Source organism: Elephas maximus, chromosome 22 (genome assembly GCF_024166365.1).
Source record: "Elephas maximus indicus isolate mEleMax1 chromosome 22, mEleMax1 primary haplotype, whole genome shotgun sequence".
NCBI classification, from domain to species: domain Eukaryota; kingdom Metazoa; phylum Chordata; class Mammalia; order Proboscidea; family Elephantidae; genus Elephas; species Elephas maximus.
In genome coordinates, this window is record NC_064840.1 from 67,137,791 (window position 1) to 67,156,623 (window position 18,833).

The 18,833-nt window shown below is 41.3% G+C and overlaps 1 protein-coding gene across 8 annotated transcripts in view; it reads left to right on the plus strand.

Annotated features, from left to right (window-relative positions):
* The window catches only part of FUT10 (fucosyltransferase 10), a 317,556-nt gene that overhangs the window by 110,681 nt on the left and 188,042 nt on the right, over window positions 1-18,833 (plus strand). For 2 of the 8 annotated variants that reach the window (XR_007514955.1, XM_049866544.1), the window contains one exon: window positions 1,415-1,566. The exons of 5 other annotated variants lie outside the window; for them this stretch is intronic. Coding sequence is in view for 2 of the 3 variants with exons in the window: in XM_049866544.1 (XP_049722501.1) it covers window positions 1,415-1,547 (133 nt within the window). In the remaining variant the exon portion in view is untranslated. Of the gene's footprint in view, window positions 1-1,414; window positions 15,756-18,833 lie in introns of those variants that run through there. One more of the 8 variants, XM_049866551.1, reaches the window with a different exon arrangement.

Here is an 18,833-nt window from a genome sequence, read left to right on the forward strand (position 1 = left end):
GTGTGAGTAGTCTGTGATGGTAGTGGGAGCTTGGGTAGGATTCAAGACCTTCATCGTCAGCCTTGACCTACTCTTCCAGCTTTAAGGATTGTGGAGTTTATACTCATAGACAACAGGAAACTGTTGAACGTGTTTGAGAACATATTTTAGCATATTTTAAAGATATTACTCAGGCAATACTGTTGAGGGGGCCTTAAAGGAGGAAGAGACCAGAGAAAGCATGGCCTTTTAGCAGCATTTTGCAATAGTTGCGTTGAGAAGTCATGCGTGTCTGAGCCAGAATGTGACAGTGAGAATGAAGATCAGGCAGCAGCTTTGAGTGTTGTCTGAAAGAGACTGGGTAGGGTAAGAACTGGCAAGAAGAATAGTCAAATATGACTTTCGGCTTGTCTATGAAATAGGTGATAATGCTATGAAGCACGGGGAAGGGAAAGAGATTTGTGGGAGAAGAAGAAGAGAAGGATAATAATAATAGCCAAAGTTTATTAAGCATCTACTATGATGTGCCAGGCCTGGCTGTGCAGTGGTCAGGAATGCGGCTGCTAACCCAAAACTCAGCAGTTCGAATCCACCAGCTGCTTCTTGGAAACCCTACGGGGACAGATCTACTCTGTCCTATAGAGTCGCTATGAGTCGGAATCAACTCAATGGCAATGGGGTTTTTTTTTTTTTAAATGTGCCAGGTGCTTTTATAAGTATTCTATATGAATTGACACATTTAATCTTCACCAGAAACCTATGAGTAGGTACTATTAATATCTCCATTTTACAATGAGGTTAGATAAATTTCCTTTAATATGTGATAAATTTGAGGTGTCTATTGGGTCCCTATAGAGTCCCTATGAGTTGGAATTGACTTGATGGCAACAGTTTTTTTTTTTTAATTGGATAATCAGATAGATGTACAGTACCAAAAAAAAAAAAAAACAACCCAATGCCATCGAGTTGATTCCGACTCATAGTGACCCTATAGGACAGAGTAGAACTGCCCCATAGAGTTTCCAAGGAGAGCCTGGTGGATTCGAACTGCCGACCCGATGTACAGTAGGTTTTGGAAATCGCAGTCTTGAATTTAGGAGGTGAGTTTTGGGTGTACATTGGAGAATATTTTTTATATAGGTAATCTTTGTACCCTAAAAGTGTCTAAGGAGACCATGTACTCTTACAACACTGAGGTAGACATGGCCAAACTGGGAAGTCAACCCAAGGAACAAGGAGGGAAGGGTAGAGAAGAGACTGCTAGCTGCTCACCATAATTCATGTTCTCTTCTTCCTGGGTACCCAGTGAGTTGACACACTTTCCTTACAGCTAGCTGGGTCTAATTTCTAGCCAGAGAAATGTGTGAGCAGGAGCAATGTGGTCATATTCATACAACCTCCACACAGGTTTTTCTATGCTCCTTTCCCCTTCCAGCTGCCTGGGATGGAAACCTCCAAGAAGACCATGGAGTCACACGTTGTTGACAAAGCCAGCCAGTCAGTCTTTGAGCCTTACATGTAGGGCAGAGTATCACTCGCTCCCCCTACCTCTCAACCCTAAGGCTTGAAATTGCCCTGGGCTATTAGGTAAGCAAGAAATACCTGTCTGTTGTATTTGAATCATTATATATTTCTGCGTCTATTTGTTCCGGCAGTTACCTGCCCTAACCTAAGCAGAATGAACCTACAAAAAACATTAGGAAATGTTAAACAGGGGCGAGAATTATTTTCACACTGTGCAGTTGCGTCTTATACAGAATTCATATTTCCTTCACAAAGGAAGCACATACCTGGGTTAGATTTGTGGAATAAGTCAATCAAGTGGCTTCCCTTATTACAAGGTCCCTCCCAAAAGAGGAAAAGAGGGAAGGATCTGTATACTAGGATGAATTTTTTCTTTTTCTTTTTTTGCTGTTCTCCCAAAATCCCTCCCCGAACTTTTGATCTGAACTGTAGTAATATAGTCTTGAATCAGGAGCAAGTCTAGAGTGAAACCTCCCATAATGGGCCGCAAGGACCAGCTCATTGCCTCCTCCAAGGCATCTGACTTGCACATGCTCTGCTCTGTACAATATATCAGGGTCCCCTTTCTTTGCAGGCACAGCACAAATTGAAGGTCAATCAGCACATAATTGTAGGAACATTGCTTTGTTGAAAGCAGACTTCATTACCCCTTTGTGAGTGCCACCTGATATTGATGGAGCCATCATAAGAAGGAAAACGCTTAATGCGTTCTGCACGTTTTGCAATGCAATGTAGTGTGATTACCAAGCAGAAAGTATTAGAGCTTTGGTCGAAAACGAAGCACCTTTCCAATAGCATTTTGTGTAGAAATATTGTAATGGGATTTGCAGACACGAAGCACACTGTCCAAATTATCAAGACACACATTTCAGACATTTTCGAGGACCAGCTGGTAAGTGATGATTCAGACACGCACCTTACTGCAAATTCCAGCTCAAGCCACCTGCAGCTTTTAACTGTGTGTGTGTGCGCATCTCCTCTAGAAGAGACCCATAGAGATTGGACAGGGAAGTGAAATGCCAAAACGACCATTAAATAGTCCTCACCCACTTGTAAAATTTACATCCTCTGCATTAAGATAAGCTCAGATGGCAAGAGGCTTCATGGCCATTTAAATAAAACAAAGCCCCACACATCAGGAAGGCCCACCTTGGAAACAAGACCTAATTCAGAGTGAGCCCTGAAAGAGGAAAGAATTGGACTCACGGTCCCCATCAAGCCTATCTAAGAGACAGCCAGTCTCATAAATTTCATATCAACTTAGTTTGGCCTCTAAACCAAATCTGCCGTAATGCTATTTGTAGATATAGATTGCTGTCTTTTTCATTACTGTTATCAAATGATGCATTTGCAGCTCAGCTCCGAGCTCCTTGACCCATTAAGTGGATTAGATTGCCCGTTGCCTTTGTCCTTTTGGTTTTTGCTTTATCCTCAAATATTCTACCCTTTTATACTATGTATACCGTATGCATGCATTATTACACATAGCATACACATACACATGACTGCAATCCTCATTAGCCCAGCGACCCCAGCCCCTTCTGTTTTCTAAGAGGACTGTGTTCAAATCTCTTATCAGAGTCATCGATTTTTCCCTGTAGCAGCAGCAGCAGCTGAAATCCTTTGAGAAATGGCATGTCACAAGCCCAGCTCAGGGCTCCTTGTTGAGCTACACTCAGCAAATTGGAGATCATGCTCCCTATTAAGCTCCTGGCTGGTGCATCCTGGTAGATTCATTTTCAGAAGTAGCTAGTGCCCCCGCCCCTTCTCTGTCTTGTGCATGATAATCACTCCTCTAGCCTACAGGAGCTGCAGCAGAAAAAAATTGGCTTTGGACAAGTCCTGCTGGTATTATTAACATGAAAATAGATGCTCTTGTATGCTTGGAAAAAAAAATTAAAGGGGAAAAAATAAAAGGGGAAGACAAAGACCAAGGATGCATTCCTAATCCTTGAAGCCAAAGGATAGCTCTGGCAAGGCTTGCTGGAGGTGGTTAGCCTCCATTATTGGCCAGGTTTATTTATTGAGGGTCCATCATGTGTTGTGTACTATGCTGGGTGTTGGCAATGAAGTGGTGGGCAAGAGAGATGCTCTCAGCAGTAACTAGTCAAAGAAACATATAGTTAAGCAAGTAATTTTAGTGAAGGGGAATAGCAATTGCTGTGTTAAAAAAAAACTCACTGCCGTTGAGTCGATTCCAACTCATAGAGATCCTATAGGACAGAATAGAACTGCCCCATAGGGTTTCCACGGTGTGCCTGGGGGATTTGAACTGCTGAGCCTTTGGTTAACAGCCGTAGCTATTAACCACTATGCCACCAGGGTTTCCATTGCTGTGTTACATGTGTTTATTATATAGCCATTTACAAGGGGCATCTAACTTGGTGTAGGGAGATCAAGGAAAGCCACCTTTAGGAAGAGACATTTAGTGGAGATCTGGCAGAGAGGTTGTTGTTTTTAGTTGCCATCGAGTCACCCCTGACTCATGGCCTCCTTATATACAACAAAACAAAATATTGCAGTCCTGTGCCATCCTCACAATCTTTGGCATGTTCGAGCCCATTGTTGCAACCACTGTGTCAATCCATCTAAGGTGGGTTTCCCTTGCTTACTCTGACCCTCTACTTTACCAAACATGATGTCCTTTTGCAGTGATTGGTCTTCCGAATAACATGTCTGAAGTGAGATGAAGTTTTGCCATCCTTGCTTTGAAGGAGCATTCTGGCTATACTTCCTCCAAGACTGATTTGTTCATTCTGGCAGTCCATGGTATATTCAATATTCTTTGCCAATACAACAATTCAAAGAAGAGTTATTTTCCTAGGAGAGCTCTATGTTTTTGGTTGGCAATAATGAATATTTGGTAGCTTGTCTCCAAGATGGCCACCATCAATCTCTTTCCTCTGTGCACATGCATGCCATTCTTCTTTTGAGAAATGAAGTATATTTCCTTCCCTTTGAATCTGGGCTAGTCTTGGTGACTTGCTTGACCAATATAATGTGGCAGAAGTAATGTTCTGGGGTATCTAAGAACATCTTTGGGAAAAGCCAGTGACCAAGTAATAAACCCAAATAATCTGAGAACAATTCCTGTGAGAAGACCACATTATGTGTAGAGACCTTGGAGGGTGAGGTGCTATGTGGACAGAGGATGAGACTGAGACTGCACGAGAATAGGTAACACCAAGGCACCAGGCATGTGAGTGAAGAAACCATCTTGGGAATGATCTTCCAGGCCCAGCTGTTCTAGATGATGTAATGTGGATCACCCACAAACTGTCCAGCTGTATCTTTTCTGAATTTCTCACTTGAAAAATGAAATGTTTGTATTAAGCCACTAAATTTTGGAGTGGCTTATTAGACAGTAATAGCTAACTAGAAAAGAGTTGGTACAACTGGAGACTTGGTACCCGATGAACTGCACTTGAGGAGCCTCATCTGTACCTAGAGCAGATTTAGACGATGAGACTCTGAGCTTTAAGCCCAAGTCTGATGCCGTAATGGGATGAGAGTTAGGGGTCTTGGGAGGAGTGAGTGTATTTTGCAAATGTGAGGGATGTGAATCATTAGAGGCCAGAAGCCAGATTGTGGTGACTAGTCTGTAAGGATGGTCCTCCAATGAGCCAAGCCTACCTATGTTCATGTCCTTGTTTAGCCCTTTCCCTTTGAACCTGTGCTGGCCCTGTGATTTGTTACTGACCAATAAAATGTGGCAAAAGTGGCACTACATAACATCCGAGGCTAAAAGCCTTGCAAGTTTGCTCAGGGGACACTTCCCCTTGAAACCCAGAAGCCATGCTACAAGAAGCCCAAGCTTCATGGTGATCTTCTGTTGGGCGCTTTGGTTTAAAGCCCCAGCTGAGTTCCCAGCCCATAGCTTTAACTAACTTTAATGATAAAAAGAACTTAATTTTCAGATACCAGGGTGTCTCGTGGAATCCAAGATCAGGAGTTCAGATGGCCCCAGGAATAACAGAAACAAACATTAAGGTGTATTACAACCATCTCTGTCTTCATTTTTCATTTGTTCCTCTCAGTTTATCTTTTTTGTTTTTTTAGTTTATCTTCAATTTTTCACTTTCTTCAGATTGGATGCCTCCATTTCTCCTGTAGACAAGGCAGGAAGCTTATCACAGAGTACTCTGAGTTTCAGAGCACTCTCAAGTCCAAAAATTGTAGGAAGGAGTTCTGATTGGCTTACTTCAGATCAAAGGCCAAAGCTAGGCCAAACAACTGTAACCACAGGTGAGAGTCAGATAGTGTAGAAGGGCTGCTCCTGTGGTAACTATGTGAACGGGGACTATGGGGTATAAGTGAGGGGATGGAGGTTACAATCTCTAGAAAAACCAAGGAAGTTGGGCAGGCAAACAATGTGGCTGGTATGGAAAGGCGGACCAAAATAGTGGGTAGGCATAACATGCCCACTACAAGACTATTTCTCTGGGAACTGGGTGCCCCCAATTCTGTTTAAGTACCCCCCTATCTAAGTCTTCTTGGCAGATATTTGTTTAATCATAACTCAGACTTTACCTAAATTCTCAGCAATGAAACTTTTGCTCCTATAAGCCCTCAACTTGTAGTTTCACCTGCTTGCAGAATGGCATCTGAGGATGAATGAGAACACAGCCCAACCCATCTTCAGGCCTCTTCTTCATGGACCGTCACTGTTTGTGCTCTCCGCCTCTCACTCAGTGTTCCCTGGGATTGAGGGGAGAAGTGTGGGAGCTGCGTCACAAAGAGCTACTTTTGCTATTAGCATGTGCTGTAAATTTTTACTCTGATGTTTAATCACCCGTGGAAACCATTTGTTTAAGCAATTAAAATTTTGGGTATAGGGCATTTTTAGGGATTAATGACCTGGTGGTAAAAACCAACTGCTTATAGCAATGTCAAGGACTGTTTATCAGCAGGAAATGACCTGCCTCAAGGTAACTGATGATATTTAGTTGGAAAATTAGATGAACAAGGGCACAAATTCTTTCTGGGTAATTCAAGGATGGAGGTATAGTGAAAGCATTTGTTGGGCAAGATTAACTTCTGTGCTAGCTATTAGAAGCATTTTGTCCTTGGTTTTACACATAGAGGTACTCTTTATGAGTATTCTCTTCTTTAATTATAACATAATTATAACATAAAGGTTGAAATTATGAGATGAGAGAAAAATTTTAGCTAATTGATGCATGAAATTGCAGTACAGATATCTAACCATAAGTTTCAGCAAGATGATAATGTTTCGTGATAGAGTAGAAAGAATAATGGACTGCAAGTTGGGGTCCAGCATTCTAGACTTGACTCTCTCATTCCTTATCTTTGTGAACATGGAAAAGTCACTTCACTTCTAAGTTTATTTATGTACAAAAAGAGGGGTATGGAATAAGTCATCCTGAAGGTACTTCTAGCTCTGCCATTTTACAACTATAGCTGCAGCCTATTATCATTGAAGCATCTGGAGGAAATTTGATACAGTCAGAAATGTGATGTGCTTGTGTAATGCTATTTTTCTAAGGCCGTCAAAGAATTCTGTAACTTACTTTGATGACTGATGGAACTGCCTGTGAAATACCACACATCTCATTCTTTTTTTTTTTTTTTTTAACATTTTATTGTGTTTTAGGTGAAAGTTTACACAGTAAATTAGTTTTCCAATCAATGATTCTTTCACAAATTGTTTTGTGACATTGGTTGCAATCCCGGCAATGAGTCAGCACTCTCCCCTTTTCCTCTCGAGATTCCTCATTTCCGTTCATCCGGTTTCCCTGTCCCTCCTTGCCTTTTTGGTCTCTTACAGTAGATTGTTCTAAGAAGTACATACTTCATGGATGCTGTAGTTTATTTTATAGCCCAGTCTGTTATTTGGCTGAAAAAAAAAAGACCTCCAGGAGTGTCTAGAAGGTTGTCTTAGGGCAATAGTCTTGGGAGTTCCTCCAGCCTCTTTCAGACCAGTAAGTCTGGTCTTTTTTTGAATTTGAATTTTGTTCTACATTTTTTACCCATTCTATCCGGGATCTTCTACTATGATCCCAGTCAGAGTGGTTAGTAGTGTAGCTGGGCACCATCTAGTTTTTCTGGTCTCAGGTTAGAGGAGACTGTGGTTCATGTGGGCCATTAGTCCTTTGGACGGATTGCTTCACTGAGTCTTAGGTTTTCTTCATTCTCCTTTGTACCTGGTGGGAAGAGACCAATAGTTGCTTCTTAGATGGCACTTGCCACACTTCTCACTCTTGCCAATATTTTCTCAGTGCCCAATATGACCACCATCTGTGCTGCTCTTCAACAGATCCTGTCCTTAGAAAGCCCTTACTACTAGCAAAAAGGAAGGGCTAATCCCTAACCCGCAGTCATCAGGACACTTTTATTTCATGGACTGCTAGGTTTGGAGAAAGGTTCTGAATAACAGATGGGCTAGTGGCAAAGAAGCTGACTTGACTTGAGTTAGGATAGTGCAGTATAGGGCCTTGAGAAGCTCGTGAAGCTAGAAGGGGAAGCATGGAGCAGGGGACAATGAAACACACTGCCTGTTTTATGGTGAAATATGAACTGCCAAGGCAAGAGAAATGGCTACTTGTTAGAAAAGGGAAGTCAGAAGCTGTCATGATTTGAATGTTGTCATGGATTGAATTGTGTCCCTCAAAAATATCTGTCAACTTGGGTAGGTCATGATTCCCAGTATTGTGTGATAGTCCACCATTTTGTCATCTGATGGATTTCCTCCATGTTCTAAATCCTAATCTCTGCCTGTGGTTAATGAGGCAAGATTAGATTATGTTAAAGAGGATTAGAGTGGGATGTAATGCTCTTACTCAGGTCACATCCCTGATCCAAATGTAAACAGAGTTTCCCTGGGGTGTGGCCTGCATCACCTTTTATCTTACAAGAAGTAAAAGGAAAGGGAAGCAAACGGAGAGTGGGGGACTTCATACTACCAAGAAAGCAGCCCTGGGAGCAGAGTGCGTCCTTTGGTCCCTGCACAGAGAAGCTCCTAGACCAGGTGAAGATTGATGACAAGGATATTTCCCCAGAGCCAGCAGAGGGAGAAGGGCTTCCCCTGGAGCTGACACCCTGAATTTGAACTGCTAGCATACTAGGCTGTGAGAGAATAAATTTCTCTTTGCGAATCCCTTTTTTTCAACAACGTAAACAGCCAGGTGTAATACACAGGGATCAAATCAACTACATCTGTGGAAAGAGAAGATGGGAAAGCTTAATGTCATCAGTCAGAACAAGGCCAGGGGTCGACTGTGGAACAGACCATCAATTGTTCATATGCAAGTTCAAGTTGAAGCTGAAGAAAATTAGAACAAGTGCACTAGAGCCTAAGAATGACCTTGAATATATCCCACCTGAATTTGGAGACCATCTCAAGAATAAATTTGACGCATCGAACACTGATGACTGAAGACCAGGTGAGTTGTGGAATGACGTGAAAGACATTATACATGCAGAAAGCAAGAGGATATTAAAAAGACAGGAAAGAAAGAAAAAAACCAAAACGGATGTCAGAAGAGACTCTGAAACTTGCTCTTGAAAGTCAAGTAGCTAAAGCAAATGGAAGAAACGATGAAGTAAAACAGCTGGACAGAAGGTTTCAAAGGGCGGCCCAAGAAGACAAAGTAAAATATTATAAAGACCTGGAGTTAGAATACCAAAAGGAAAGAACATGCCTGGCATTTCTTACACTGAGAAAATACTCAAGTCTGGAGTTGCAATTTGAAGAATTCTATGTGGAAAATATTAAATGACATAGGAAGCATTGAAAGAAGGTGGAAGAAATACGTAGAGTCACTATACCAAAACGAATTGGTCAATGTTCAACCATTTCAGGAGGTAACATGATCAGGAACAGGTGGTACTAAAAGAAGAGGCAAGATTAGTTTATCTTAAAGAAGGTTAGGGTAGGATGCAACACCCTTCCTCAGGCCACAATCCTGACCTGATATAAGGAGAATTTTTCCTGCGGTGTGGCCTGCATCACCTTTTGTCTTACAAGAGATAAAAGGAGAGATAAGCGAGCAGAGAGACAGGGACCTCCTACCACCAAGAAAACAGTGCTGGGAACAGGGCACATGCTTTGGACTTGGGGTCCCTGCATGGAGAAGCTCCTAGATGAGGGGAAGATTGATGACAAGGACCTTCCCTCAGAACCAATAGAGGCAAAAAGTCTTTCCCCGGAGCTGGCATCCTGAATTCTGGCTTCTAGCCTCCTAGACTGTGAAAGAATAAATTTCTGTTTGTTAAAGCCATCCATTTGTAGTATTTATAGCAACACTGGGTAACTAAGAAGCTAACACTTATATTGTGCTCACTAGGCTTCACTTGGATCTTGGTGGTGCAGTGGTTAAGAGCTATGGCTGCTATCTGAAAGGTCAGCAGTTTGAATCTACCAGTGCTTCCTTAGAAACCCTATGGGGCAGTTGTACCCTGTCCTATAGGGTTGCTATGAGTTGGAATTGACTTGACAGCAATGAGTTTGTTTGTTCTAACTTTTATGCTCCACTAGGAGCCCTGGTGGCAAAGTGGTTAAGAGCTACAGTTGCTAACCAAAAAAGATTGGTAGTTCAAATCCACCAGCCACTCCTGGGATACCCTTAGGGCCACTTCTACTCTGACCTATAGTGTCACTATGAGTTGGAACTGACTCTACAGCAACAAGTATGTTCCACTAAGCTGCACTGAAGGCACTGGCGAAAAACAAGGCTCCAGGAATGGGCAGAATGCCAACTGAAATGTTTCAACCAATGGATGCAGCACTGGAGGCACCCACTTGTCTGTGCCAAGAAATACGGAAAACAGCTGCCTGGCCAGCCCCCTGGAAGAGACCCATATTTGTACCCATTCCAGGGAAAGGTGACCTAGTAGAATGTGGAAATTATCAAATAGTATCTTTAGTATCACACACAAGTAAAATTTTGCTGAAGACGATTCAGAAGCGGTTGCAGCAGTACATCAATAGGGAACTGCCAAAAAAATTCAAGCCGGATTCAGAAGAGGATGTGGAACAAGGGATATGATTGCTGATGTCAGATGACTCTTGGCTGAAAGTGAAGAATACCAGAAAGATGCTTACCTGTGTTTTACTGGCTAAACAAAGGCATTGGACTGTGTGGATCATAACAAATTATGGATAAAATTTTGAAGAATGGGAATTTCACAACAATTGTGCTTATGAGGAACCGGTACTTAGACCAAGAAGAGGTAGCCATTTGAACAGAACAAAGGGACACTGCATGGTTTAAAATGAGGAAAGGTGTGTGTCAGGGTTGTATCCTTTTACCATACTTATTCAATCTGTATGCTGACCAAATAATCCAAGAAGCTGGACTATATGAGGAAGAACTCTTCATCAGGATTGGAAGAAGCCTCATTAACAATCTGCAATATGCAGATGAGACAACCTTGCTTGCTGAAAGGGAAGAGGGCTTGAAACACTTGCTAAAGAAGATCAAAGACCACAGCCTTCAGTATGGATTAGACCTCAACATAAAACAAAAATCCAATAAGCAAAAGCAGAGAAAATATTGAAGTTAAAGGATTTCATTTTACTTGGATACACAATCAACACCCGTGAAAGCAGCAGCCAAGAAATCAAAAGATGCATTGCATTGGGCAAATAAGCTGCAAAAGATCTCTTTAAAGTGTTAAAAAGCAAAAATATCACTTTAAGGACTAAGGTGCTCCTGACCCATACCATGATGTTTTCAGTTGCCTCATATGCATGTGAAAGCTGGGCAAGGAATATGGAAAACTGAAGAATTAATGCCTTTGAATCATGGTATTGCTATAGAATATTGAATATGCTATGGACTGCTAGAAGAAGAAACAAATCTGTCTTGGAAGAAAGTACAGCCAGAATGCTACTTAGAGGCAGGAATAGTGAAACTTTGTCTCATATACTTTGGACATGTTATCAGAAGGGACCAACCACTGGAGAAGGACAAGGACATCGTGCTTGGTAGAGGGTTAGGGAAAGAAAGGAAGACCCTCAGCGAGATGGATTGATGCAGTGGCTGCAACAATGGGCTCAAGTATAACAATGATTGTGAGGATGGCCCAGGACAGGGCAGTGTTTCATTCTGTTGTACATAGGGTTGCTATGAGTTAGAACTGACTCAATGGCACCTAACAAAAACAGCATTCTCCAGTTACTGTCCCACGTGCTTTATGCATGTAGACTTATTTAATTCTTACAGTGTACCTTTTTTTTTTTTTTTACCTTGGAAGTAGCTGCTGTTAGTAGTTCCATTTGCAGAGGGGAAACTGAGTGACAGGGTAGTGGAGTAATGTGCCCAAGATTGCACAGCTAGTAATTGGGGGTCAAAACTCTCATAACAACTGTCTCTCAGTGCTTCTTCTGATGATTTGTTCCCCTTGATTTTGGAACATAAAGGAAAAAAAAAACTTTGCTCTTGGATGTCAGCGAGGTTTAACCTCTATTCCATATGGTTTAGTTTTCACTAGGGGGAGCAGGACAATCAAAAGAGAATGAGTCTTCTTTGTGACCTCAGCCTCAGCTGGAGAGCCTGCTGGGCAGGCACACAGCCTGCTCTCACTCAGAAACAGTGGGATTCACCTCTGGCAAGGGACGCAAAGGACAGAAACATGAGCTGCCATCGATTGATTTCTTTTTAAACATTAATAAATAGGCAGGTGATAGCTCAGCATTTTAAAGCTTTGCAGATTGGGATGGTGTCAGTCAAATGTCTAGGCTGAAGCAGGCAGAGCTAGAGGGAGCAAAAAAGGATGCCAGTGTGTGGCTGTGTGTCATGTCTGCCCCAGCTCCTGGCATAGCTCATTTCATTTCTCCCAAAGCAAAGGAAATTCAGAGGGAGGAGATGCTGCAGAGTGAAAAGAGCTGAAGAGTTGGGAGATGTAAAAAAAAAATTTTTAGCCATCAATATGAAGTAATACAGTTAAAAAAAAAAAAGTGGGCATATCATGTTTGCACCATCAAAAATAAAGGACATGGAATAAGGAATGTCAGAAGGACTATCCTACTTTACCCTGGGTTGGTCAGAACCCAACTGAGACCTTCAATAGTGTATCGGTTCTGGGCACCACATTTGGACAGAGAGAGTGTGGCCTCAGCAGAGTCATCAGAATGCTTGCAACCATTGTGGCAGGAGGCCCCAAGGAAAAAGGAGGATAATGGTCGGGGGTCAGGATGGGGTTAGGGATGGAAAAGAGGCCACCCTAAAGAAATGGGAAAGAAGATGTGGATCCTTGGCACTGGGGAGATGACATTTCCTAGAAACTGGACAAAATGAACTCTAAAGTGAGGTATGAAAGTTTTGATCTGTGGAGGAGGTAACCATCTGGGTGGAAAAGGAACTCTCTAGGCTATTATGAACTTCCTTCATTTTGGGTGGTCTTTGTTTTTTTTTTTTTTTGTTATCTGGAGAACATTTAAAAAACTTTATTTGAAATATGAAACAGCTGTATTTATGAGTAGCCCTAACCCATCACAGCTGAGGAGAACTGACCCAGTGAGAGGATGGTGCAGAGGGGAGGAGGTTGGCTTCAGCGAGGGTGCAGTAGTCAGGTGGACTATTGCTCCATCCCATGGCCCTTTGCTTCCCACCATGATAGCTCCTGTGTATCATGGACTGGCAGATTTCCAGGGGGACACACTTATACATTCCTGTCTTTTGTGAGACTCTGAAACTTGCTCTTGAACTTCGAGTAGCTAAAACAAAAGGAAGAAACGATGAAGTGAAAGAGCTGAACAGAAGATTTCAAAGGGCAGCTCGAGAAGACAAAGTAAAATATTATAATGAAATGTGCAAAGACCTGGAGATAGAAAATCAAAAGGGAAGAACGTGCTTGACATTTCTCAAGCTGAAAGAACTGAACAAAAATTCAAGCCTCGAGTTGCAATAGTGAAGGATTCTATGCGGAAAATATTAAATGATGCACAAAGCATCAAAAGAAGATGGAAGGAATACACAGAGTCACTGTACCCAAAATAATTGGTCAATGTTCAACCATTTCAGGAGGTAGCATATGATCAAAAATTGATGGTACTGAAGGAGGAAGTTCAAGCAGCACTGAAGGCATTGGCGAAAAACAAGGCTCCAGGAATTGATGGAATATCATTGAGATGTTTCACAGGAGGAGCTCACTTGGCTATGTCAAGAAATTTGGAAGACAGCCACCAAGCCAATTGACTGGAGGAGATCCATATTTGTGCCCATTCCAAAGAAAGGTGATCCAACAGAATGCAGAAATTATCGAACAATATCATTAATATCACACACAAGTAAAATTTTGCTGAAGATCGTTCAAAGGCAGTTGCAGTAGTACATTGACAGGGAACTGCCAGAAGTTCAAGCTGGATTCAGAAGAGGATGAGGAATATCATGGCTGATGTCAGATGGATCCTTGCTGAAAGCAGAGAATACCAGAAACATGTTTACCTGTATTTTATTGACTACGCAAAAGCATTCGACTGTGGGATCATAACAGATTATGTTTAACGGTGCAAAGAATAGAAATTCCAAAACACTTGAGTTCATGCAGAGCCTCTCCACAGACCAAGAGGCAGTCTTTCGAATAGAACAAGGAGATACAGTGTGGTTTAAAGTCAAGAAAAGTATGCATCAGGGTTGTATCCTTTCAACAGACTTATTCAATCTGTATGCTGAGGAATAATGCAAAAAGCTGGACTATATGAGGAAGGACATGGCAACAGGATTGGGGGAAGACTCATTAACGACCTGCAATATGCAGATGACACAACCTTGCTGAAAGTGAAGAGGACTTGCAGTACTTACTGATGAAGATCAAAGACTAAGCCTTCAGTACAGATCACACCTCAACATAAAAAAAAGTTGCAAAAATCCTCACAACTGGACCAACAAGCAACATCATGATAAATGGAAAAAATATTGAAGCTTTCAAGGATTTCCTTTTACTTGGATCCGCAATCAATGACCATGGAATCAAGTCAAGGAATCAAATGTATTGAATTGGGCAACTTTGCTGCGAAAGACCTTTTTAAAGTGTTAAAAATCAAAGATGGGACTTTAAGGACTAAGGTGCACCTGACTTAAGCCATGGTATTTTTAATCACCTCACGTGCATGGGGAAGCTGGACAATGGAAAGCTGGAAGACCAAAGAAGAATTGGTGCGTTTCAAGTATGGTGTTAGCAAAGAATATTGAATATACCGTGGACTGCCAGAATAATGAACAAATTTGTCTTGGAAGAACTACAGCCAGAATGCTTCTTAGACATGATGAAGGTGAGACGTCGTTTCACTTACTTTGGACATGTTGTCAGGAGGGACCAATCTCTGGAGAAGGACATCATGCTTGGTAAAGTAGAGGGTCAGTAAAAAAGAGGGAAACCCTTGATGAGATGGGTTGGTACGTGGCTACAACAATGGGCTCAAGCATAATGATGTGAGGATGGCGCAGGATTTGGCAGTGTTTTGTTCTGTTGTACATGGGGTTGCTATGAGTTGGAACCAACGTGACGGCACCTAACAACAACAACATCTTTTATGAGGCAGTTGTTTGACTATGTTCAAAAGTTCTCTCTCTAGCCTTTCTCTGGTTCTCTGACATCAGGACTTCCCACAACTTTGTGGAAAGGAAATCCGTCAAACTTTGAAAACATCGAGAAGCTTAAGAGCATGCCAGAGATAGTCATCCTTCGTAGTTACCTTCAACTTAATAAAATCCCAACAGCCTTGAGCAGTGTAGTGAAGTCTAGGGGAGTAAAAGGAGGGGGGCCATAAGGAAAACTTTGTCCTGCTCACATTCATCACTGACTGGTGCATATGAGCAGGTGGTGGCACCACGTAGGAGGATTAGCAGTCCAGGAATTGCTGATCAGTCCAGGAGAGGTTGATCATCAATAGCTTTAAATGGTCATTTACTCATGGACACCAATGAAGGAGTGAGGTTTTGTGGAAAAGCAGCTGCAGTGTGGCACTGACTTAGAAGAAATGAAACCCTCCTTCCCTCAAATATTTTTGTTGTTGTTGTTAGCTGCTGTTGAGTTGGCTCCTGACTCATGGCAACCTCATGCACAACTGAACAAAACCCTGCCTGGTCCTGTGCCATCCCCTTGATCAGTTTCGGGTCAGGCTATTGTGATCCGTAGGGATTTCACCAGCTGAAATTTGGAAGTAGGTCGCCAGGCCTTTCTTCCTAGTTGGTCTTAGTCAAGAAGCACCACTGAAATCTGTTTAGAATCATAGCAACACGCATTATTCACCTCTGATATCAGAGAAATCCTGGCATCTGCATTATGTATACCAAAAACTTAAATAATAAGAATATTACTTATATTTTATACATGTTAAGTTAGTAAAATAAGAACTTTTCTATTAATATGCATTTATTATCCCTTGTTCTCTGGGTGCTTTTCAGGATTTCCCTTACGAGCAATTTAACTTAGATTGTATGCAAATTTGTTTTGTGGCAGATAACGTGTATGGTAAAAGGTAGCTCTGTGTGTGTGTTTGTGTGTGCATGTGTGTGAGTGTTTTTGGTCCTACAATCAAATTATTTAAATTCTTTAAGAATTTATATCTTGAGAAGATAGCTTCTGCCTCCTTTCCCAGGCTTCATCTGTCCTTTTTTATAACTATCTCATTGTCACCAAAGTGTGCTTCTAGAACTGGGATGTGTTTTATCTTCTTTATTTTCTCAACTTTTAGTTGCAAATATTTCTAGTCTCCTGCCATCTGCTTTTCCTCCTTCCTCTTTTTAATTGTCATCTCCTAATTCCTTCTTTTTCTACGTATCACCAATAAAAATGGCATGTACTTTAAGAGATACAACTAAATTGATATTGCAATTTTCACTATTGCCTAAAGGTATATAGAAGCAAATTCCCATATACTAAACATTTGTAACAGAGAAAGAACTAACTCCTAGACCTACTTTTATCCATTTATCTATCCATCTCTCTGTCTGTCTGTCTGCCTATGTATCTATCCATCTATCTATTCTTTTTCAAATCCTTATGTTTGTCTTCTCACCAGTGTTTTCTTCTTATTTCTTGTTTCAGATTTTGTTTTTGTTTTTCCAGATTTTACCCTATGTCTTCTCTACCAAAATACTTTCTTAAAACACTTGGGGGGCTTATGATTAGGCATATGGCCAGTCCTCTAGGGGTATTTAAATGCTGCTGAAATTATGACTTCTTCTCTATGTGTCAGCAACACAAAAGGGCTATCTCAATGGACATCAAACTCAAGCATTCTATGAGTCTATTTGTCAGAGGTAGAACACAAACTAAATCTCAACCAACATACCCATGTAGAAGTACATCAAGTGGTCATAGAATTGTATCTTTTGAAGAAAGCTCCTCCTATCCCTTCATATTTTTAATTTACTTAGAAGGCATTAATGATAGACGTATACATCATATGCAGAGTTGGGACTGGCAATTAAGTAGGAGAACTGGGTTATGAAAATTTCCTTCAATAGTCAGACTTGTTTGTGAGTAACCATGGTGACATAAAGAAGGAAGCATTGCCTTGGACACCCATATACTTCAATTTTCCCCTGCCAAGTAGCTGGTTGGCTTCCTTTATGACCAGGTCTTGGCCAAATTATGTTTTCCACATTTGCCTAAAGGATAGTATAATTTCAAAACAGTGAATAGAATTCATGAAACATATTTTAATTTATTTCTACTGGGTACTGATTAAGGGACTGGGAACAATTGAGGGCAAAACGTGGAATCATAAATTGAAATGTTAGAAGGGACTAAGACCTGTGGATTCATCAACCACCTCACTTCACAGATGTAGACCAGAAGTCTAGAGACCTGCAGTCATTGGGTTGCTCAGTAGTAGAAAAAAATTAACTCCAGATCTCCTGACTCTCAGACCAATTTTCCTTCCACAGGAAATTTCCAGTGTGAATTTCTCTCATTCTCTGTCACCTCACCAACTTCCTCTCTAATATCTAGGTGACACTCTGGCTAAGAGATCAAATGCTCATTTGATGTTAGGGCTCTTAGGAGCCTTGTAGGAGGAGCTGCTGAAATCATAAACTGGTAGGAGCCCTTACATGGTAATTTTAAGGAATTGCTGGAGAATGAGTATGGGCTAGGATGAGAGAGAGGGAAACTCCTGGGGGCCACAGTTTTAGAAGGGCCCCAAACTTTAACTCCAGGAACCCTATCAGGTTCTCATGGGAAAGATCCAAAAAGATCTCTTCAATCCTCTGGCAGAAGGGAGGGGAAGAATAATCACTGTGAAACATACCTAAAGCCTTCTTCATAACAAAGGACTCCATTGTAGGGAAAAGACTGGCAAAGCTGTATGCCAGCTGAAGGAGGGGAATTCTTCCCATTCCAGCTCCCTTTAGGTTCTCTGTCTCTCTTAAGGAGGAAAAACACAGATCATAGCTATAAGGAAATAGATTGGAAATGTTGCAGTATGGGTGGGGGGAGTCATACTACTGGAGAAACACTTGTGAAGGTCATAGCCTTGAGATTTAGGCCCACTAAAAGACTGAGATTTAATTGCATACCTCACCATCACATTACCATAAATCCAGCACAAGAACAGTGTATTGTAGTTGAAAGAGCTGCAAGATGCAGACCCTTTCTGAGGAGGAGGCTTTAAGGAAGTTCAAAATCAAGAGGCGACCAAAACAGAAGGCTTTGGCAACTATAGTGCTAGCAAATATTAAACACGGTTGAATTCCTAGCCAGATTAATGTAAATTTTCACCTAAGGCCTATCTACCTCAGTTCCTATTACCTGACATATAATGACCAGGTTTCAACAAAAATTACAAGGCATGAAAAGGCAAGAAAAATAATAGTCTGAAGAGACAAAGCAATCATCAGAACCAGACTTAAATATGACACAGATACTGGAATTATCAGACAAGGGATTTAAAATAACTATGATTAATATATTAAGGGTTCTAATGAAAAAAGTAGACAACATGTAAGAACACATGGGTAGTGTAAGCAGAGACATGTAAACTATACGATAGAATCAAAGGAATGCTAGAAATAAAGAACACACTAACAGAAATTAAGAATGTGTTTGATAGGCTCAACAGTAGACTCAATTCAGTCGAGGAAAGAATCAGTGAGCTTGAAGATAGAACAAGCTGAAATACAAACTAAAATGCAAAAAGAGTTAAAACAAACAAACAAACAGAAGAGAGCATCCAGGGACTCTAGAACAACACCTAAAGACACATAGTTAAAATGCCAGAAAGAAAATATGGAGCAGAAGAAATATTTGAAGTACTAATGGCTGAGAACCGTCCCATAGATATTCTTGAGCTCCCTTCTGAGAACAGTTTAATTCTTGCACGTCTTGCTTTTAAGGTTTTTTATTTTTTAGGTGTGAGC